This window comes from Panicum hallii, chromosome 2, assembly GCF_002211085.1.
Source record: "Panicum hallii strain FIL2 chromosome 2, PHallii_v3.1, whole genome shotgun sequence".
Taxonomy (NCBI): Eukaryota; Viridiplantae; Streptophyta; class Magnoliopsida; order Poales; family Poaceae; genus Panicum; species Panicum hallii.
In genome coordinates, this window is record NC_038043.1 from 38,731,254 (window position 1) to 38,753,341 (window position 22,088).

A 22,088-nucleotide genomic window follows, 5' to 3' on the forward strand; every position below is an offset into this window, starting at 1 on the left:
AAAGTTAGCCACCTCGAACTTGATGTACTCCGTGCGGTAGTTGTCCTTCATCCCAAAGGTAACTGGCAGGACCACTGCACCGAGTGGTGTAGCCGCGTTTGCCAGGACGATGCTGTAGAATGGAGTTTTGCTAGGGGTGAGTATGTTGGAAATGTCCAACCCCATCTTCTTCAGAGTACTTGTGAAGAGCAGGTTGAAGCTGCTCCCGCCGTCGATGAGTACTCGGGTCATCTGTGTGCCAGCCACGACAAGATCTAGGATGAGCGGGAATTTTCCTGGCTCCGAGAAGCTGGTCCATTGACCATCCCTGGAGAAGGAGATCGGGACCTCACTGTATCTCAGAGGTTTTGCATGGCAGGCTCTATAGAGAGAATTTTGTGCAGGGTCAACTTCTGCGCAGGCTTGGAGGGGAAGCTGCTGTCTCCACCGAAGATGACGTTGACGACATTCTTCGGGTCATAGAAATCTTGAGCCCACGACTTGTCACCCTCGTCGTCGTCCTCCTGGTCCTTTCGCTTTCCGGCTCGGGGAAGCAATGGAGTATTGAGTGACTTGTGGAGGCTGACACACGCGAAGAGCGTATGTCGAGACTTCGGGTGCATCGGGCATTGTTTGTGCAGGACTTTCTAAAACTGTGCTTCATTGCTCCCCAACTTCTTGCCACGCGAATTGCACTCAACAGCCGTGACTTCTTGGTCTAGCTTGCGCTTTCGGGGGTTCCCCGAGTGATTCCGCTGGCCCTTGTCGAAGTGGTTGTTACCGTTGCCCTGCTTGTCGCTGTTGCGCTTGGGGAAGCGGTCGTTCTCCTCGTCCTCCTAGTCAGCCCACCGTGCTATCATGTCACGTAGCTCCACGGCAGTAGTCAGGCGGTTGCATCCGAAGTCGTGGTACGTGTGCTTCGAGAAGAGTCCGTTCTGGAAGCAGCGGATGACGTCCTCATCGGTTATGTTGGCAATGGTGGCGTGCATCTCGAAAAAACGCTGGGTGTAGGACCTCAGGGTCTCATTCATCTCCTGCTTGAACTGGGATAGATCGTGGTGAGTGCCTGCTCTGATCATGGATCCCTAGAAGTTGTCGATGAAGGCCCGCTCGAGGTCCTCCTAGGAGTCGATGGAGTTTGGCTTGAGGCTTTCAAGCCAAATGAGGGGCGCAGATTCCAAAGGTACCGGGAAGTAGAGTGCTTTTGTAACATTCCATGTTAATATTAATAGGGTTTGTTTAACAAAAATCTCGAATTTCAAAAACTTTTGTGTATGATCGTACTTGGAATTGGTTGAGACATTCTAATGGAGTGAAATTTTCGAATTTGTATGACTTCATTGTGTGGGATTTGAATTTGGAATGGATGTTCAAATTCAAATCCAGGTTTTCCTCCTTTATTTTCCCTCGTGGGCCGCCAGCCCGCGCAGCCCCGGCCCAGTCCACCTTCTCTCTCCCCCTTCCTCTTCTTTCCCCCGCGTGCGAGCCGGCCCAACGCCACCGGCCCAGCCCAGCACCGGGAACCCTCGCGACGCCCCCCCTCCCGTTCACCCGGGGCAGCTGACGGGCGGCCCCCACCCGTCAGCTTTCCCCTTCCTCTCGCCCGCGCCCTCTCCTGGCTCGCGTCGCCCGCGTCGCCGATCGCCGCCGCTCCACGACAGAGCCCCTAACCGCCCGCTCCCCTTTCCTCTTTTCTCCCCCGGCCGCGGCCCCGCGCCTTGCGTCACCTGCCATGCGCGCTTCCCTGTCCCCGCTCCGCGACAGCCGCCGCAACCGCCCGCGCGCGCCCCTTTTCTTCCCCGCGCCCCGGCCGCCCGCGCAGCTGCCGCCCAAACCCTAGCCGCGACGCGGAGCCGCCACGCGTCCCAGCACGGACGCCCAAAAGCTCCCGCCGCCGCCGATCCCGAACCCTAGAACCACCCATAAAAACCCCTCGGCCGCCACCCCGGGAACCCTAGCTGCCTACACCGTTCCCCCCCCCCCGCGCTGCCGTCGCACCCGAGAGAGGAGAGCCCAAGGAGGAGCAGGAGCTGAGCGAGGAGGAGGAGGAGGAGAGCCAGAGGACGACCCCGTCGGCGCCGCCCGGAGCTGCGCGAGGAGAAGGACACCGCCGCCGCACCGGAGCTTCACCGAGCCGGCGCCCCGAACGACTCCACCGACGCTGCGGTTCTTCCTGCACGGCTGCGACCCGCCGGCCTCAACCCGCCACCGCGTCAGCCTCGTCTCCCCCTTCAGCCCCTCCGGTGAGGACCACGGCCGCCGCCCTTTTCCTTTCCCTTGCTGCCGGCGTGAGCTCTAAGCCGCCGATGAACCCTCTGTAGAAACCCCTAGGATCCCCTTCCCTCCGGCCGCCGTGCCGTTTGTTTCTGCAGGAGCCCGACGCGCCGCGATCCTTTCCCGCCGCCGCCGTCGCCCCCCTCGCCGCCGCGTCGTGCCGCGGGCCCGGGTCGCCGGTGCTCCGCGCACGGCATGGCCACGCCGCGGCTCTGGAAGACCAGAACCCGCGCGTGCGCGCGCACCACACGCACACCCGAGCCGTGCCCACCACCTTGACCCAGCTTCGCCACGCCCGCGCCACGGCTCCGCCGTGCGCGTCCACCCCCGCGACGCGAACGCGACGTCGCGTTCGCGTCGCGACCCGGCCGTTGAGGCCTTTTCCCGAGCACTCTTCGGGCGTGACACCCGCACGCGCGCCTCGGCACTCACACACACACGTGCACGTCCACCGGCACACCGGATCCGAGCGCCGCCACACGGGATCCAACGGAGGCCGGCACCTGGGACCGCCCTGTCAGAGAGAGGAAGGAGGACGACGCCGCCGGCCCGCAAGGAGGAGAAGGCGAAGGGACGGCCCAGCCAGAGGAGAAGGAGCAGGAAAAGAGGGCCAGCCCAGGAAGGAAGAGGAAACCGGCCCGCGGAGGGATCCGAGCCGAGTCAAGCCGAGCCGAGCTTCGCGTTCACGTAGCCCACCTGCCCGAGCCGGCCTGCTGAGCCGCAGGCCGAGCTGCCCCTGTGTGCCTGAGCCGAGCCGATGGGCCTCGAGCCGGCCCATCGCCTCTTTTGGCCCAAAATCGAGCCAGACCAAAACCCTTTTCTTTTTCTTTTCCGGTCTGACCCGAGGGGCCCACCTGTCAGCCTCGTGCTGAGGCTGACCGGTGGGGCCCGCTGACCACAGCCCCCGTTGACCGTTGACCGGTCAACGTTGACCGGTCAACGCTGACGTCAGCAGGGCCCACTGCTGACGTCATCATCCAGGACCCCTCTGCTGACGTCATGCTGACGTCAGCATGCCACGTGGCACATCCAGGTGCTACCACGTGTCCCTGTTCAGGCTTTTCTTTTCTGAAACCCTTTTATTAATTTCAGAAATAGGTTTTCCTTAGAAAATTCATAATAAATTATCCGGACCTCCGAAAATTATGAAACCAGTTTCATAATTCTTCTAAAATCATGAGCCACCCGTTAGAGTAGGTTTTGTGATGATTTGGATCTTATTTGCAACCTTTTGTGCACTTTTGCACTTTGGACCCTACTCTTACTCGTATTTACGAATAGGACCCGTCCGCGAGGAGCTGACCGACGACCAGGACTACCCGGAGACTCAGGAGGACTTCGAGGAGACGCCAGGTTCACGCCCATCTACGAATTGAACTCCTATTAGGCATTTGCTTGTAGATATGTTATTGCTGTATGTGTGTATATATATATATATATATATCGAGATAAACCTGCATGGCCTCTTTACGAACCCAACTCCTTGTCAACCTATCTTATTCGTTCATTATATGAAACGCCTTGTAAACCCTTGAATGTGTTTGTGTGGGATATGGGTGGATAGTCTTGGTGTGTGTGAAGAGGTTCCCATCAGGAGTTGGTGATTAGGGCTTAGCCGGGAGTGGGCGACCTAACTCGATCGTGGATCGAGGGCTTGGGGTGTGTATCTTGGCACACCCTACGGAGTACCTGTGGCGGGTACAGTTTTGTTTTCGTGTGAGGTGTTTGGGGCACCCGTTAAGGGTGCAGTTGCGGACCACCGTGGTGGATACGCGTGTGACGAAGATGCCCGCTCCGGCAGATAAGGACCGGGTGAGAGTAACCATGACTTGTGGGACTTTGTAAGCGTGCACACCACTTACCCATTATGAGGGTGGGCCCGGTCCGGACTTAGCAAGCGCGGTACCAAGCCGGTAGGAGGATCGAGTATCGGTGCAGGGGAAGGAGGTGCTGACCTCACGTTCCCCGAGACGCATGGGAGGCTTCACAGTCCCGGGGCGACCTCTCGCGGGAGGATGCGCCCAAGATCCGGGAAAGCCGGATGGTGCCGTGGCTCCTATTTCCGTTTCGTAGACCGGTGTTTCGTATACTAGTCGGCTGATCTCCGGCTAGTGTCGATTCGAGTGGGACCAGGTGTACAACCCCTGCAGGGTGAAAACTATACGTATAGCCGCGTCCTCGGTTATGGACATCCCTACTCCTCTGTTGCTCTTATTAGTTAGTGTTACTCATGATTTCTACCTCCCTCTAGAATTTTGTCCTGCCAGGGGGCAGTTGAGATGCGAGGAGAGGGAGTCCTCGCATCGACTTGGTGGTTTTGGAAGGTGTGTGTGACCGGGAGTCCGGAATGCCGGAAGGGCCCGAGTCAGGAATGAAAGGAGATGTGAATTCTTATATATACTATATTGCATGCATAGGGAAACCCCAGCTTTACCCTTGAATTCTGATATATCCGTAGTATAGACCACATAAAGCTTGCATACGGATGGTGACGTGAACCTATCCCATTCCTTGGGGATAGCCTGGTACGATGCAGGATCCGACCCAGAATTCGACCCCAACGACGACGGATGGTACGACTGAGGCCCGAGCTACGCTCAAGTCGCCTGTGGAGGTGGAACCCGGAGACGGAGGACGGCCGAAGACCTAGCTACCGCTATGCGTTTCCTGCTTGTTCGATTTAGCCGAAAGGCTTGTAATAAATTCCGTACTACAGATCCGCTGGATTTATGTAATAACTAAACCCGTGATTGACCTCTTAATGAGTATGACTGTGATATTATGCCTGAAATGAGTTCTGTATGTGATAGCGCTTGATCCAGGGACTATCACGACGATACAGGGAGTCGGATTCCTCGATACGGGAATCCGGTTCGTTTCAGCTTTGGTGGAGTTGGATCCCCCTGAGACCTCGATGGCAATGGAGTAGCATTGAATCCATTGGCGCGGGTCTTGCTTGCCGTCATACTTGGGGATCCCAACTAGTTTAAAATCCTTTGGGTAGGAATTCTAAGTGATGTTGGAGGTGAAGGCGGGGAAGCGATCGTTGTCGTCGTACCTATTAGGATGGTCCCTTCTTCTTGCCTCAATGATGCACCGCGCGTAGCGGCCACTTTTCTGTAATTATTTCATAGCTATAGTTTCCGTGGTCCAATTATGATGAAATTTTTATGGTAGGCTAATCATTATATGCATGAGCTGTAGTAAAAATTTCATACTCATTGGATCATGTATGCTTGAGAAACTAAAGAGTCTCTAATATAGCTTGGAATTTAATTGCTCAAGCATATATGATCCAATGAGCATAAACATTTTACTACAGCTCATGCATATAATGGTCAGCTTACTATAAAAGTTTCACCATAATTGGACCACGGAAAGTGTAGGTATAAATTAATTACAGAAAGTGTATATATAAATTAATTATAAAAAGTATATATCTAAAAGTATAATAAATTTTTTTAATAAATTATATCATGTCATATGTTCACTGTATAGATCTACTCATCTGAAGTCTAACAAAATTAAATTTTCTCATACCTCCTGCGGCAGGCGGATGCAGGGCGGCATTGTCTCCGGCGACGGCGCACGGGGGAGCAGTGGGCGGCGACGGCGGCGCGAGGGGCGGAAGAAGATGGCATCATGAGTCTAATGGGCTGGAAGATGGATTGCTTATCCATCTTCTGGGAGCTGTATAGGGATCCTCACCCACATCCCATCCTCCAGGTAAATCCATGGTGAACCCGCGCCTCCTTTCCCGCACCGCGGAAAAGAAAGAGAAGCCCTTCCACAATGGCACCGGGAGCTCGCTGGGCGTCTTGTACTTGATTCGCATCTTTAGGCATGGGACTATGGGAGGAAACGGATGCCGGTCCAAGCTCTGCCATAAGCGCGTCTCCAACGACGTGGCTAGGAGGTATGAGAAAATAAAAAACGAAAAGAATGGGCCATCTTAATTTTAAGGCATGCCGGAGCAGAGAATCAGAGACGGTGTGGTCATCGGTGAGCGTGCGAGCTAATCAAGTCGAGACTCCAAGCGAGGTGCATTTTTCTCTTCTGGGCTGTTTAGATCGTGTGTAAACGCAAAAACGTGTAAATGCAAAATGGCGGCTGTAAATGCAAAAAAGCCGTAAACGCAAAAAAACCGTAAACGCAAAATTTTCGAAGGAATCTTGCCAATTTGAAGTATTAAATGAAGTCTATTTACAAAACTTTTTGCATGGATAGGCTGTAAATCGCGAGACGAATCTAATGAGCCTACTTAATCCATGTTTGCAACAGTGATGCTACAGTAACCATCCGCTAATTATTGCTTAATCATGGATTAATTAGCATCATTAGATTCGTCTCGCGATTTACAGCCCATCTGTGCAAAAAGTTTTGTAAATAGACTTCATTTAGTACTTCAAATTGGCAAGATTCCGTCGCAAAGAAATTTTGCGTTTATAGGGCCCAAATGCCAAAAAAAAAATACGCCGGTCCGTTTAGATGCGTAAAGACAAAAACGCTGTAAACGCAAAAAATTTTTGCCTTTACGCGCCGATCTAAACAGGCCCTCTCTATCCTCCTCCACGCGGGATGAAATGTGATGTCAGCTAGCGATTTCGCTAACTGTTGGAGACGCCCTAAGGCCGCGGCGGCGGCACCCAGATCGATCAGAAGCGCCGGCGGCAGCTGGACTCCGTAGCTGGACCATTGAAATTCAATGGCATCGCTGGCAAAGAGAAGGCGCTGCTCCTGTTGCTGAATGGGTGTCTGGGTTCCTGCGTTGGCGAACCACAGAGTGACCAAATGCATGCCAAATTAGTAAGGAAATGACCTGGAGATCGATGAAGGGACCTTTGTTGAGCCAAAATTCTGACACTGCGTATACTACGTAAAAGAAGAGGTGGAAGGTTATCGTCCCTCTATATTCGTGAGAGTAAGGGAATTCATGGAAGCGTCAGTCCTGTCTCTTATTTGCTCCTTATCACTACTCCCCTGTCCATAGTGCCCAGGGTTATTAGGAGTTGGCAGTGTGGCGCTTCCGTTCTCCAAGGCGAGCACAACCGACGACATAAGTGGCCTATCATCTGGGTTTTCCTGGGCACACAAGAGTGCCATATGACTGCAAAGCAAAACTTCATCTAGCGAACAAGTATCCATAATAGATGGGTCAGCCAAGTCTTTCCCCTTCCCATCTTTCCACATATTCCATGCCTGAAAAAACCCAAAACAGTTAGATGGATTGCGGCAATGACAATGGTTTCGAAACATCTAGACTAGTGTTAATTTAAAACTTTACAGAAGCTATGTACTCACGTAGATCGTAAGGTTTGGAAAACCCTTGATTTTGTTCAAACTGCTTCTCCTTATACCAGTTACGAGCTCCAAAATTAGGACACCAAAGCTATAGACATCAGACTTCATGGAGAAGACTCCTTCCATTGCGTATTCAGGAGCCATGTACCCACTATTTTCACAATTCACTTCCAAAAGTTATTGCAAAAACATTCAATTTAATCACATTGAATTAGAGCACTTAATTCAACCATATACTCACTATGTTCCGACGACTCGCCGTGTGTTTGCGTTTTTCTGGTTATCATTGAAGATCCTTGCCATGCCAAAGTCTGCTATCTTAGGTTTCATCTCTGCATCTAGCAATACATTGGCAGCTTTGAGGTCTCTATGAACTATGGTCAGTCTTGAATCTTGGTGGAGGTAAAGAAGTCCTCTTGCAACTCCCTTTATTATGTTAAATCGCGTTGGCCAATCTAACGACATTTTTCTTGAGCTATCTGCATACATATTCAAACAAAAGCACTGTTTGAGATGTTTGCTATGAAAATACTATTCTTTTGTTTATATATAAACCAGCTTGTATAGTGTGTGTGTGTGTTACTAAAGCATACCGAAAAGGATAGCATCTAAGCTTCTATTAGGCAAATACTCATATATCAGGATCTTTTCAGCACCCTCAACACTACACCCAAGTAGTCGAACCAAATTTCTATGTTGCAATTTGGCAATTAGAATAACTTCATTCCTGAATTCCTCAGTTCCTTGCTCTGAATCCTTACTTAGCCTTTTGATAGCAACTTCCTGACCACCTAGAATTGCCTTGGCAAAATGTAAGAACAAAATACATACATTAGTCTGTCATGTGGACAATCCAATGTAATTACTGAAAGTCGAACAATTGACATGAGAAAGCTGCTGCTACTACTACTAAATGGGGGCGAAGTACCTTATAAACTTTGCCAAAGCCTCCTTGTCCAATCTTATACGCTTCTGAGAAATTGTGTGTTGCAGCCTCAATGTCCTCAAATTTGATGAAGGGAAGTTCGAAGTCTTGGGCAGGGCTTCCTTCAGGGAGTTCGTCAGACGTACTGGTAGAGACCAGACTTATCTTGGTGTTACCTTTTTTGTTGTCTCTTCTTTTACCTGCACCCAAATTTCAGTAACCAATTCCCTTCTGACGACAAGTACAGTATAGAGGTGTATGGACAAATTCAGAGTCTGTACTGTACCATTGAATTTAAACCAGGCAAGGAAAATTCCTGTGATTATCAGAATGGCACTTGTCAAAACTGTAGGCAGAGCAATCCTCAGTGCATTGCTCTTTCCTCTGACACCTATTCAAATTTCAAAAGCCAGTATATATAAAGTTCTATCCATATATACATGTATGGCACACAAATAATCCACTGTAAATGCAGAAGATGAATGAAATGGTTACCTTGCACGGCTGCATCCGAGCCTGCAAGCCGGAGGTGCAGCGTGTCGCTGCCGACCCCGCCACCAATAATCTTCTCGGTGTCGATCAGGTCGCCGGCCCACACCAGGCACCTCGTCGCGTCCCCCGCCGTCCTGGTGGTGCTCAGGTTGGCGTAGGCGTACGCCACGCAGGAACAGTTGCTGCTGCACTCCGCCGCGCACTCCTCGAGGGTTCGATTCGCAACGCGCACGAACTTGTCCGGCGACTTCATCCCCGGCAGGGGCAAGAAGCCGTCGGCGCACCGCAGCGCCTCCTTCCGCCGGCACCCCCGCGAGAAGGCGCCGCCGGCCCACGCCTCGGCGTCGGCGGGCTCGAACCCGTCGAGGCACCTGCACGTCGGCGCGTCCACGGTGTTGTCGCAGTACCCGTTCGGGCCGCAGTGGCCGTAGCGGTTGCACTCCCAGGTCGGCCAGTCGCCGAGGACCGCCCACGCCGACGAGTTGGCGTTCCAGCCCTGGAGCTGGTAGTGGCCGGAGGCCGTCACGACGAGCCTCGCGCGCGCGGCGGCGTCGGAGAGGCTGTAGGTCAGGTAGATCTCCTGGTCGGTGCTGACGATGGCCTGGTAGACGAAGACGCTGGCGTTGGCCTGGTACCTGCTGGCGACCGAGTAGCCCGTCCAGGGGCCGTCGCGCATCAGCGGGCGCGTCCCGTTCCAGAGGAAGAGCTGCAGGGCCGTGTCCGGGTCGACGCCGTAGGCGAAGCGCCCCGGCGAGGGGTCGCCGGGGGCCTTCCACGACACCAGGCGCTCGCCGGCGCGAGCGCCGTACGCGATCCCGATCCTCATGCCGGGGAGGAACGAATCGGCGGGGTGCTCGAAGCTCTGCCACAGGGCGGTGCCGTTCGGGGACCGGATGACGAGGTTGCCGGTGTCGAGAAGCACCGCGGCGGCCGGGGAGTAGCCGGTGACGTCGGTCGTCCAGAGAACAACGCCGCTGGCGTCGGACAGGACGAGGTTGGACGTGTTGGTCAGGGACAGCGTCGGCGCCGTGGAGGAGGTGGTGTTCGTGGCCGGGGTTCCTCTGTTGGCGACCCACACCACGGTGAGCGTCGGGACGTCAGCGTACCATATGCCGAGGTAGAGCTTGTTGGCTGGACTGGAGGTGGAGTTGGCGGGTGAGAAGAAGCCCAAGGCGAAGCCGCCGCCGTCGGACACTATGGTGGCGCCGGGGGAGAGCGTCTTGCCGACGACCAGCCGGTCGTCCGGTGCGCATGGCGGCGGCGGCAGCAGGACAAGGACGAGGAGGACCGCCGCTGACCAGTCCATCGGGCACTTGATTTCTTGATGAGATACGGTGGGCCGGGCGTTTCCTGAAAAGCATGAGCTGACAATAGCTTCTTGCTACGGATGAGCCAAGAGACTGAAGATTTTTACTCGATTAGGAGAGTTGCTTTGGGCCTTGGCGTACAAGCAACGATGACAGAGTTTTAGTTCATTTGACGTCATGTGTTACAGAGACGAGGGAGACAATCAGACAAGTGATGGCCGGCAATACCTGCTGGCTGCTGCTTCAGTGCAAATGGGAGAGGGGGTATGATGGCAGAATCGAGGAAGCTCCCTACTCGTGCAGGCTGGTGGAATGGTGAAGTGTAGCTCATGGATTCAGACGACTCGTGTTATGGTTGACATTTCTGCTGCCCTCGTCGGACCGCGCACGCGGTGGGTAGGATGGCACTGTCACAGGTTCATAGCCGCCAGACATGCGGGCGACGGGAAATCCATGAGACCATGTCTCTTTAATCCCTAGCTGACAGCGATCGACGGGGATTAGATCCCCTGCAAGTCAGTTAGGGATCTAATCCCCTCAATCCCTTCCGATTCCTTCCATCTTGGGAATAACTGAGAAGCCTGGGAACGATGGTTACGTTACAGTGGGCAAGGAGTTGTGAATGGTTACCGGACTTTGGATAGAAACGATAATTTGATGCAGTCCTTTAATTTAGGTATGTTTCTAAGGAGTGGGAAGTGTTATATGTTCAGCAGCAAGAACATTGCTTTCAGATTGCGATTCGCCTCTCTCGCAAGGCAACTCGGGGCTCCCCGCTGCCTAGGCTAGGTGTCAGGAATAGATCCCCTGGGTACCGCAAGGAAGCTACCAGAAGAAGAAGTCTGATTCCTACTAAAATTTCACTGTAATCCTATTAGGACTGATACCTTGTAATCCTATTAGAACTCTTACCTTGTAATCCTACTAGGAACCCCGTCCCCTGGGATATATACAAAGGAGGGCAGGGCTTCCTAGATAGGCAGAGAACCAACAGAGAGCAGCCAACAGGCAACTCAACACCCAATCGCAGGGCGCAATATACAACACCCCAAAACAGGACATAGGGTATTATGCTACTCTGGCGGTCCGAACCTGTCTAAATTTGTGTCTTGTGTCCTTGCGCTCACCTTCAAGTTCCAGATTCGGCGATCTCTCACCAAATAATCACCTACCTTAGGATATCCCTAAGTAGGCTGACGATAAAAACACCGATAATAGGTACCTACTACCGTCGCACCGCTGCCGTCGCCGAGTTCAGTGCCAAATGGAGATAGCTCCCACTCCCCCGAGGTCCCACCGGCAAGCGGAGATAGCTCTCTCCTCCCTCAAAGGTAGTAGAGCAGGAAATAGTGATGCAGCAGTTCAAGCATATTCAGCGAATTACTCATTTCTATCCACAATAAATCCCTATTCGCAATAAAGAAACTACATTTTAAAGAAATAAGTTTACTTTACTCCTATCTGGTGGCCGAGGACCATCTTATAATCCTTATCACTCTGAAACCTCTGTATTAACTTTTTTTATACAAAACGAGAATAAAAGTGTGAGTGAGATGCTATGTATACGTAAGATCGCTCCATGTGAGGAACTGGATTGAAAGATTCAGGACCTTACAGAAGTTGCTTTCATTAAGACGTCTGGTTCGTAGTCTACGTAACCTTCCAACTATTAGGGTTGGAATACTTCACCCCACAACTATAAAATCGGATATTTAACCCTTTAATTTTGCAAAACCATTCATTTAGCCCCCTTCCCTAATTTTGCAAAGTGGTTTTGTACATATAGCGTGCTAAGCTGGACGCAGACGATGAGATGGACCATTTGATATGTGGACCCCGCTTGTAAGTGGGCATCTCCTCTCCCCTCTCTTCTTCTCCCCACCTCTCTCGGTCTCTCCCACCCTCCTCTCGTGCGAGCGACTACAGCCACCGCCACTTCCTCACCTTCGCCAACTGCTCCATCTCCAGAACCCTACGCTCCTTGCTCCTCGTGGCCGCCACAGCTCCGTCGAGCTCGGCGCAGGAGCGCGTTCTTGGCCTCGAGCCGAGACCGCTCCTGCAGCTCCTCAACGAGGCGGATGAGCTCGTCGGGCTTGGACGCCGCGCGCGCCGGTTGCTCTTGTGCGGACGAGCGCAGGAAGTAACACGAGAAGGGCCCCGCCTTGGATCTCGACCCCGACGGCGCAAGCCGAATGACCTCCGTCACAGTGTCTTCGACTGCCCCGCCCCTGAGGCCACGGATACAAGCAGCTGCAACGGCGCCGACGCTAGGCCCTTGCGCGCGGATGAGGAGGAGGAGGAGGGCCTGGGCGTCGCCAGGCTCCGCTAGAAGCCCATGGCCCCAAAGACCTCCTTAAGCTTCAAGCGCAGCCTCGCTGTGGAGGTCGCGGCCACGGCGTCAACGGCCTCCCCTTTTTGGTGCTACCACGCGTCCGCCACCGCCGCCATCGATGTTGCCACCTCTTGCGGCTGCAGCTTTTGGAGCAGGCGTTGGCCCTCCCCATACGGCCGCGGTGAGGACTCCGCGGCCAGTTCAACCGCTCCACGGTGGGCAATCGCTCCAGGGCGGCGTCGGGGTCGACAATGGTGATCCCGGGCCCAGGGGAGGCGGGGACCAAGGGCGGACGTGGGAGGGGCGATGGAGTCAAGGCCATCTTAGGGTTCAAGGTGGGAGTAGATGAAGTGGGCCGTACCAGCTGACGGGTGCAGCGTGGAGGAGGTCGGCGGATGAGGGGTAGGATGGCGTCAGAGGGTGGGAGAAATGCTTACTTGCAAGTAGGGCTCTCATCGTCTGCATCCAGCACGCCACGTATGCAAAATCAGAGAAGGGGGCTAAGGCTAATCATAATGGAGGTTTTATGGCAAGTTTTATGATATTAATTACCATGACACATCAGCATTTTTGATGATGTGGCACTGATTTAATGAGGGAATAGAAGGAACCAGTTTCATGGAGCTTTACGAGGATGAAACTATGTTAACCCATTTCTAAGAACTTGGAAGCTGTGTGAAACCTCCATTGAGAGCGTTTTGTTTCATCTTCACATAATTGAGTAAATCCTATTGGTTATTTATTTGCAGTATTTAAGTTATGTTGGCATATGAAATAGTGAGATGAAACTCTCTATTGAGAGAGAGTGTTTCATCTTTCTACAAAGTTGATGTGGTATTCTTGGAAACAGAGACATGAAACCCCCATTGTGATTAGTCTAAATGAATGGTTTTGCAAAATTAAGGGATTAGATATCCAATTTTATAGTCTAGGGTTGAAGTATTCCCCCAATAGCTAGGTCCTGATAGTCGGGGGTTACGTGCACTTCCTCCCATTTTCACGTGACGAGCAGCGTACAGAATCCTTTGGGCCGCGGTGCTATTGGCCCATCAAACGGCCCAGTCTCACTCACTTGGTCCAGCAGGCTGACAGAAACCAAAAGCACCTGCGGACCTGTCCGTCCAGCCCACCGATTGAGTTTTGTGATTACAAACGTGTCAGCGGCGTGATCTCCTTCGCCTACCGCGCTCATCCGTACAGGCCGTCAAGCTCGGCGGCCACGGCAGCTCGGACGGGAACGCCTGCCCGGGGCAGCGGCGGAGGACGCCGAAAATTTTAGGTGTGGCGGACGGAGCTGCGGGCGGCGGCGCGCGGGGCCTGCGGCGGCGGGGCGGCGAGCGCGGGAGCCTGCGGCTGCGGGGCGGCGGGCGCGGGGCCTGCGGGGCGGGAGCCTACGGCTGCGGACTGGCGGTGGATTACTAGATTATGTTCAAATATTATACGGAAATAAAGGGTTCACAATAAAAATTGGGTTTAGAAGTACCTCAAACGAAGAAAACACGTAAAGTACGCATCAAATCAACAATTGGACCAAAGAAGCTGTCAAACAAAGAGAAAACATAAATTAGTAACGAAATATTAGAGTTAAAATATTAAATGTAATACAAGATACACAATTAGAGTATAAAGTTATACCGGTATATTTACTATTAGTTGCGTCTAGGAGACTTTGGCAATTGCATATTTCTATCCTTTTTCTTCTGAAAAGCCTTCTTGATAGATTCAAGATCAATTCCTTTAAATATCTCCCGCTCAATATACACCACCATCAAGTCATTAAGCCAACCATCGGACATCTTGTTCCGCAACTCAGTTTTAATAATCTTCATAGCTGAAAATGCTCTTTCAACTGATGCAGTTGCTACTGGTAGCAGCAATGCCAGCTCAATTAGGCGATAAACCAAGGGAAATATTTCATGCCTCTTAAGTTCTAACTATTTTTATTGCTAGGCTTGCAAGGTCATAACAAGCTCTGAATGCCTCAACTCTTCTAACATGAATAATGAAGGTTTCTAACTGATCTCTTATTCTTTTCCGGTCATCAAAAGAAAAATCATCCAAATATATATCCGTGAGGCGAGAAAGTTTATTCACGTCAAAGTTAGAGAACGAATCTCTAGGATCAAGGCAAGCAAAGCAAGTAAGTAATTCCGATGATACCTCATTGAATCGATGATCAAACTCTGTTGTGATAGCATCTATGGTAGCAAAGAAGGTATCAACACGAAAGTAATGATCTTGAGTGATGTTGTTTCTCCCTTCTTTCCTTGATCTACCAAATCTTGGTACACTATCTTCCATATTTGGTATTGGGATATCATTTTCTTGGCAAAATGTTTTGACTTCTTCAAGTAGTGGCTCATAACCTTCGCTTCTCAAATTGTTCAAACGTGTTTTCACTTCAATAACCAAAGACATGGCCTCAACAATATTTTGATCCTTCTTCTGCAACAGATGAGATAGCTCATTTGTTATGCGAAGGATCTGTAACATCATCTTCATGATAAACACAAAGCTGAAGGACTCCATAATAGGCACCAACCCCCCTGCCCTTGATGGATTACGTTCCTCATCATGCACCACTTGCAGAACTTCTATTATTGAGTCCCACATTGTTTCAATACGAAGCAATGTGCTGTAGTGAGATCCCCATCTTGTATCTCTAGGCCTAGGCAATGATGTTTCTTGATTTTGTCCTCTACCTGATGAAATATCTCCACTGTCCAACTTATTCAAAACAATTGTATGATGACTATCAATCAATAAATCCTTCCTCTTACAAGATGCACTAGTGCTGCTCACAATCATATCCACATAGTCAAAGAAATCCTCTATAGATGAACAACACTTTGAAACCGAAACAACTACCAACTGCAATTGGTGAGCAAAGCAATGGATATAAAAAGCATATGGGTTCTCATCACGAATTAGTTTTTGAATACCATTGAATTCACCTCTCATATTAGAAGCTCCATCATACCCTTGGCCTCGTATTTTTGCAATAGTTAAACCATGGGCACTAAGAACCTCCACTATTGCTCTCTTTAATGCTTCTGATGTAGTTAGCTTGACATGCTTGATACCCAAAAATCTTTCAACTACTTGCCCCTTTTTATTCACATACCTATATGAAGAAACTCACAATATTTAGAAATATTATAACAAGATTCATCAACATTCAATAAGAATACAAGATATAAAAGCGGATGTTTACCTGACTATTATGGCCATTTGCTCTTTGACTGATATATCATGAGATTCATCAACAAGAATAGAGAATAAACAACCACTCATCTCTTCTTTTATGACTTTGGTAACCGCTTGAGCACAACACTCGGCAAGTTCTTTCTGAATTGTTCCAGAAGTCATTTTAGCATTTTTAGGACAAGCAAATTCAAATACCTGCCTCACTTCCTCATTTCTTAGTTTGTACCAATCAAGAAATTCTAGAAAGTTGCCTTTGTTCAATGAAGTTTCTGATTCATCATGTCCACGGAACGGTTCACCTTGCAAGGCAATATAACTTACAATAGCCAAAGATGTATCTACACGGGTTTCATACTTCTTTTGTGCCTCTTTGGTATGAACTACAATTTTCTCCTTTACACTTGCCCTTTGATTATCAAAATCATCAAATGCCGCTCATGATCTATTATGAGCACTATTAGGGCCACCAACATATTTAGGGAGTGCTAAGTAGGCATTCTTCCATTGCCTAAAGCCTTCTTTTGTAAATGCATCATAACCAAATTTATCATCATCTACACCAACTCTTCTAAAAAGATAACAACAAAAGCAATAAGCCTTATCATTCACCAAGCTATATTCCAGCTGATTATATTTCTCAAACCATTCTTTTCGAAAGCGCCTTTTATCTTCTCCTCTAGGAAAAACATGACTACTAGGTTGAGTTGGACCTCGTTCCATGAAAGCCCTCCTAATTTCATCTCTAATATTAGGACTAAATTGCTCAATTGGAATCCGAAGCCCCGGATCAGAAATGATATAATCCGGATTGAACTCAGTTATTGTACCTTGATCATTTTCATTGCTACCTGGCTGTTGGTCTATGGTATTGGTGTCCTCCAAATGAGTTTCCACCACCTCTTCCTCCTCTATTATGGCATTACCAACTTCACTTCCATGAGTGCTTGGGTTTATGCTACTGGATACGAATGGACTAAAATAGCTCTTTAGATCTGAAATAAATAGTCAAATTCACATTAAAGTAAATTAGCTTAACTTCCCAATTCTCTACAACACCCAAAAAATACTAGTTCTCTCACCTCTTTCTTGTGCTTTTCTTTTCCCTTTTCTGCTAGAGCTTGGATTGGAAGCATCACCATCGAGTGGCAACATGCTAATTACTTTCTGATCCGAGGCGGCGCGCGGGGCTGCGGGCGGCCTTAAACCATCAATTTCTGGCTTATCTGAAACATTCCAATATACAACGCAATAAACACAATAGTCAAGCTAGATCGAGCATTCGAGCGCAACAATTTTTATTTACACCCTAACATGGTAAAGAAAAATCTATATAGTGGAGAAAATACCGAGGTACTGCAGCACAAAAGAAATAGCCAGAAAAATGATAGTGCCACCATACTGAAAAGTCCCTAACCTGCTCCTACCAAACTGAAGTCAAGAACTTTAGCACTACAATTCATTTTCACACCATATTCAGGTAAAAATGGTTAATTCAAGCCTAGTAAACTAGCATAGAAAGATGTATATTAAACGTGAAAATAATCGGTCACAGCTCTGTAGAAATTAATAAGCACAACCCATCAGAAAACGCTAAATTTGATTTACAAAGTACACTACAGTGGTGGTAAAACAAATTGCCTTGCCAAACTACCTAGCGCGGGGCGGCGGCCGGCGGCGCGTAGGCGGAGGCGCGCGGGGCCGGCGGCGGGGCCTGCGGCTCGCGGGGCTGGAGGCGGCGGCGCGGGGCCGGCGGCGGGGCCTGCGGCTCGCGGGGCTGGAGGCGGCGGCGCGGGGCCTGCAGCGCGTGGGGCCGGCGGCGCGCGGAGCCCGGAGGCACGCGGCCGCGCGGGGCCTGCGGCAGTGCGGCGCGCGGGGCCGGCGGCGGGGCCAGCGGCGCGCGGGGCCGGCGGCGGCCGGAGCCCGGAGGCGCGCGGCCGCGCGGGGCCTGCGGCAGTGCGGCGCGCGTGGCCGGCGGCGCGCAGGCGGAGGCGCACGGGGCCTGCGGCGGCGGCGCGGGGCCGGTGGCGTGCGGGGCCTGCGGGCTGCGGCGGCGGCGGCCGCGGGAGCGCGGGACGGCGGGAGGCGGGAGGCGGAAGGCGGGACTGGGGAATGGGGATTGGGGATAGCCGCACAGGGTTAGACATTTTAATTGGGCCGGGGACCGGGGTATTCCCGCTTGGGCCGGGCCGAGGTGTGGCGAGCGCCACACCTCGCCACACTGGGCCCTCCGCCCCTGGCCCGGGGTACTTGTTCCTCTCGTGCTCGCGCTCCACCCGCAGCGTCTCGAGCTCGACGGAGAAGAGCCACGTCTTCTCCTGCGGCGTCACGAGGATGTACGCCTCGTGCGCCGCCATGATCATGGCGTTGCGCTGGAAGAACCTCTCGCTGCGGCCGGGCAGCCCGAGGGTGGCCTCCCGCAGCCGCAAGAGCCTCTCGACCACCCACCGTCGCTGCCCCGGCGTCGGGCGTGGACCCTGAGCTCGTTGCGCACCATCCGAACGACGCGCAGCGCGCCGTCCTCGCCGCCGACGACCCGGAAGCTCCACCTGTCGTACGAGCTGCCGTTGGTGTCGTCGTCGGTCAGGAACGGGACGCGCGAGAACTCCAAGGCGGCCTCGTCGAAGCCCAGCATGGCGCCGTCTTCCCCTCCGATCGCCCAGTAGAGAGCGCCGTTCGCGCGGCCGGCGAAGCTTATGGAGTCGCTCGCTCCCGGGAGGCTGACGGTGGCGCTGTTGGTGGAGGCGCTCGGCAGGACGCGCCAGCCGCCGCCGTCGCTCCCCGCGGAGAACACGCACGCCACCGGCATGGCGCGGTCTTCCTCCGACTCGTGGTACTCGTGCAGGACGGCGACGACCCTGAAATCGGACATGCCGATGCGGCCGCGGTCGCCGTCGAGTAAGAAGACGCCGAGGCACGTCGCTTGTTCCGGGCGGAGGATGCCCTGGCACTGCGCGTCAGGGCCTCGCACACGACGAGGTCAGGGAAACTGCGGCTGTTCGCGAGCGCGGCCCAGCCGGTCCTCCTCTTGAAGAGGAGGAGGAGGCTGCCGCGGCTGTCGGCGAGCGCCCAGCCGCTGTCGCTGTCCGGGAGGACGTCGTGGAGGGCGAAGCGGCGGCTGTCGACGGCGGCGAGCGACTGGGAGGGGATGAACACCGGGACCGGGTCGCCGGTGACCGGCGGCGACCCGTAATCGACCCTGTCGGGGTCGAAGGCGTGGTAGTGGCCGGCGACGCCGGGCGCGTGGACGGAGCGCGAGAGGAACCCGGGGGCCGCGATCACCCGGCGCCACCGCCTGCACGCGGCCGCGGCGCGCAGGAGGCAGGCCGTGGAGCGGAGGCGGAGGAGGACGAGCTCGAGGAGGTGGTCGGTGACGTCGTGCACGCTCGTCGGCCCGGCGGCGGCCTGCGGCTCTTTCTCCAGTGCCCTCTTGCTCTTGGTGGGCTTGTTGCTGTCCCTACGCCGGCGACGGCTCTTGGAGTTTGACGCCATGGCTGTGTCGTCGAGCTGCTGCAGCTTGCCCTGTGATAGTGACTAGTGTCCTGCTCGATCTGGGTGCTTTTAACGATGGTGACACGCATTATTCCCCGTGCAAGTTCAGCGTTTGACGCAGCTTGGCCTGCAAGCATACCGCGCCCTCCAAGTAGCCGAAGCCGTGTGTGCGCAGATCGGACAAAAGGGAGCCGCCGCGTATAAACTAGTATAACTTAATTTGCTAAATTTGGTTTAGAGCGTAAACTTGCGTCCTAAGTAACTCGTTTTGGAGCTTTTCACTTTTTTGTGCAATTGAATATGAGCTGAATGTAATACTGGTTGCTGAAAAGTCGAGTTACAGGGTGACGAGTAGGTCGCTAGGTAGGTCCTGATCAGTACAACGATGACACCGTTTTACGTGCTTCGCACAAAGGAATCCGGTGGAAATAATTATTTTATGCAAATGGTTTGACTCAGTTGGGATAGTGATAGAACACTATAAGTGCTAACGACCCCTTTCGATCCTAGAATTGATTCCTGAAAAAGATAAATCCATGCGAATGCACAGCCTTTAATGTGTTCCAATCATCTACTATGGTTCTAGGTATATATATTTTCTATGCAATTAGATGCACACTATATGTATCAGATGCCCATCAACCTTTCTTCACTATCGTTCTGCAATGCTGGTAGCCGCCCGAGCTTTATTTCCTCAGATTTGGCTGGAGCTTCATCATCTGCAGGTCGCCTTTCTAGCCATAGCTGTGCTCCCTTCCTTGTTGGAGCTCAGGCTCTGCATGCCACAACTCGTCCTTTCCTCCAGAGCTCAAGCTCCACCTCAGGCAACTTTGCTGCTGCACTTGCTATTGGTTCCAGTTATGGACATCAATTTATAAACCCCAAGCGCACGGATCGTTGTAGTTTTTTCCTTATAATATTCTGTTGACAACTAAAATTTGTACAATTCAGGTTTATTGGACAATCTGGACAAACCGGTTATGTAAACTAGTCAGACCGGTTAGAATAACATTATCAAAATGCAGATTTGACTTCACCATTGCGTAGCTCTCCTTGAGACGATCGAAATCCATATACAGAACGTTCAATTTGGAGTTCGGATGAGAGAGCTATTTTTTCGGGAAGACTTGACCCAGATCGGACCGCTCAAACCGGTTCGGCCGACCGGTCAAACCAGTCCTAGCTGTACAGTTCGAGTTAGAAGTTGTATTTTGATATGGGATTTGTATGAGTTCTGACTCCTAATAGGGCAAGACCTCCCCTTCCTATAAATATAAAGGGCCACGGCCTATCGAGACACATCCAATCAAACCAAACACTATGCATTTACCTTTTTACTCCTAAACCCTAATTTCTCTTCCAACCTCCCATGTTGTTCGTCTATTGATCTTCATGACCATAGATGGTGTCCTAGGCCTGCTGGCCATCCTAGGGCACGACCGACGACATCCACGCCCTGAAAGGGTCCCTCCCGGGCGAGAGTATCCACGGCCTTTGCTAGTTTGCTCGTAAACTAGTCGTTCTTCGTCACATAAGTGTGTTGTTATCCCTTTGCTGGTTTGCTCATAAACCTAGCCATCCTCCATCACGTAACTGTGTCTGTTATCCTCCTCGGGCGACGATTTCGGCGAAGCCCGAGGGAACCGGCCTGACCGGTCCTTGAAACCGGTCTGACCGGTCATCGTAGAGTCACAGCTGTCCGATCCTTTTGCGATCTGCGCGTTCTAGCGCATTCATTGTGTTGACCGGATTTCACATCAACATACTTTTTGGCGACTCCGCTAGGGAAGAAAGATCTAGTTGCTCAAACCGTTCTATCAAACCCTAGCTAAATACCTAATTGATCAATTATTTTGATTCGCCATAATATTGCATCTGGTATTTTAGACCGATTGCATCTATTTTGAATATTGCATCAGGCTGCCCAAGCTGCTTGCAATTCATATTGCTTGTTGCTGCGCATTGAAGATCAAACGAGAAGCAGAAGCACATGGCGGGTTATCCATATGTTACACAGCCATTCTACTGCAGCACGCCTGAGGTACAGCATGCAAATACATCACATGTTTCTAATGATTATTTTGCTAGTACCACAAATTCTCAAGCTGATGTTGCTAGATATAATGACAGTACGCATATTTGAAAGATATCTAGACCCCTTAGTGGGTTTTGATGGTAGATGATAAAGCACATATATATCTAATCATGTTATCGAGCATGTGTGCAGGGGCTAAGAGTGATGAAGCAAAGCGTATTAAAAAACATGACCCCTCAGAAGAAAAATAAAAAGCGATGTTTCAAATTTACTTGAAGAACTAGATTTTATTTTGAAATTGAGTATAGGAACGCCGTACTATCAAGAGGGACTTTGATCTACAGGTGTTGATGTGGTAGTTGTGCTCAAGAGAACCTACAAAAGCCATGAGAATCCAACCTACCACTAAAAACAGCCTTCTTGTGAAATTCCATGTTATATCCGGATTGTCCGGTTCATAGTCCGGAATGTCCGGACATAGTGCTCCGGAGTATCCAGATAAACACCCGGAGTTTCCGGGTAACTGTTCCCCATCCGAAGCTTCTCTGAGGCCGGAGTCTCCGGACCCCAGTGTCCGGAGTATTCAGACATATACCTGGAGTATCCGGGTATCCTTTACCCAACGTCTAGTTTTCTGTGAGAGGGGGTATAAATACCCCCATACCTCTTCATTCATCTCTCTCTTGCTCATTTCAACCAGAAGACACCTACAAGCAAAAGGAGAGCTCTCTCACTTTCCTTCTTTCA

General features: G+C 51.6%; 2 protein-coding genes and 1 pseudogene across 3 annotated transcripts; all 3 read right to left on the minus strand.

The window, feature by feature from the left end:
* Positions 1-7,060: 7,060 nt before the first annotated feature.
* Positions 7,061-10,555, minus strand: LOC112879562 (putative G-type lectin S-receptor-like serine/threonine-protein kinase At1g61610). Of its 2 annotated transcripts, XM_025943839.1 has the most exons (7): positions 8,975-10,547; positions 8,766-8,870; positions 8,483-8,679; positions 8,148-8,355; positions 7,796-8,033; positions 7,555-7,705; positions 7,061-7,452 (listed from the first exon to the last, which is right to left on the minus strand). In XM_025943839.1, exons 1-7 carry the CDS (start codon positions 10,275-10,277, stop codon positions 7,150-7,152), a joined length of 2,505 nt encoding a protein of 834 aa, XP_025799624.1. In that variant the 5' UTR covers positions 10,278-10,547; the 3' UTR covers positions 7,061-7,149. The 2 variants fall into 2 exon arrangements, with proteins under 2 accessions (XP_025799624.1, XP_025799625.1); XM_025943840.1 differs by lacking the exon at positions 7,061-7,452 and having other exon boundaries at positions 7,588-7,721; positions 8,975-10,555.
* A 3,030-nt stretch (positions 10,556-13,585) lies between these two features.
* On the minus strand, positions 13,586-19,306 carry LOC112881011 (annotated as a pseudogene).
* Positions 15,326-15,857, minus strand: LOC112882628 (zinc finger MYM-type protein 1-like). The gene is made up of 3 exons (XM_025947718.1): positions 15,825-15,857; positions 15,565-15,734; positions 15,326-15,481 (listed from the first exon to the last, which is right to left on the minus strand). The coding sequence occupies exons 1-3, from the start codon at positions 15,839-15,841 to the stop codon at positions 15,429-15,431; spliced, it is 240 nt and encodes a 79-aa protein (XP_025803503.1). The 5' UTR covers positions 15,842-15,857; the 3' UTR covers positions 15,326-15,428.
* Positions 19,307-22,088: the final 2,782 nt, after the last annotated feature.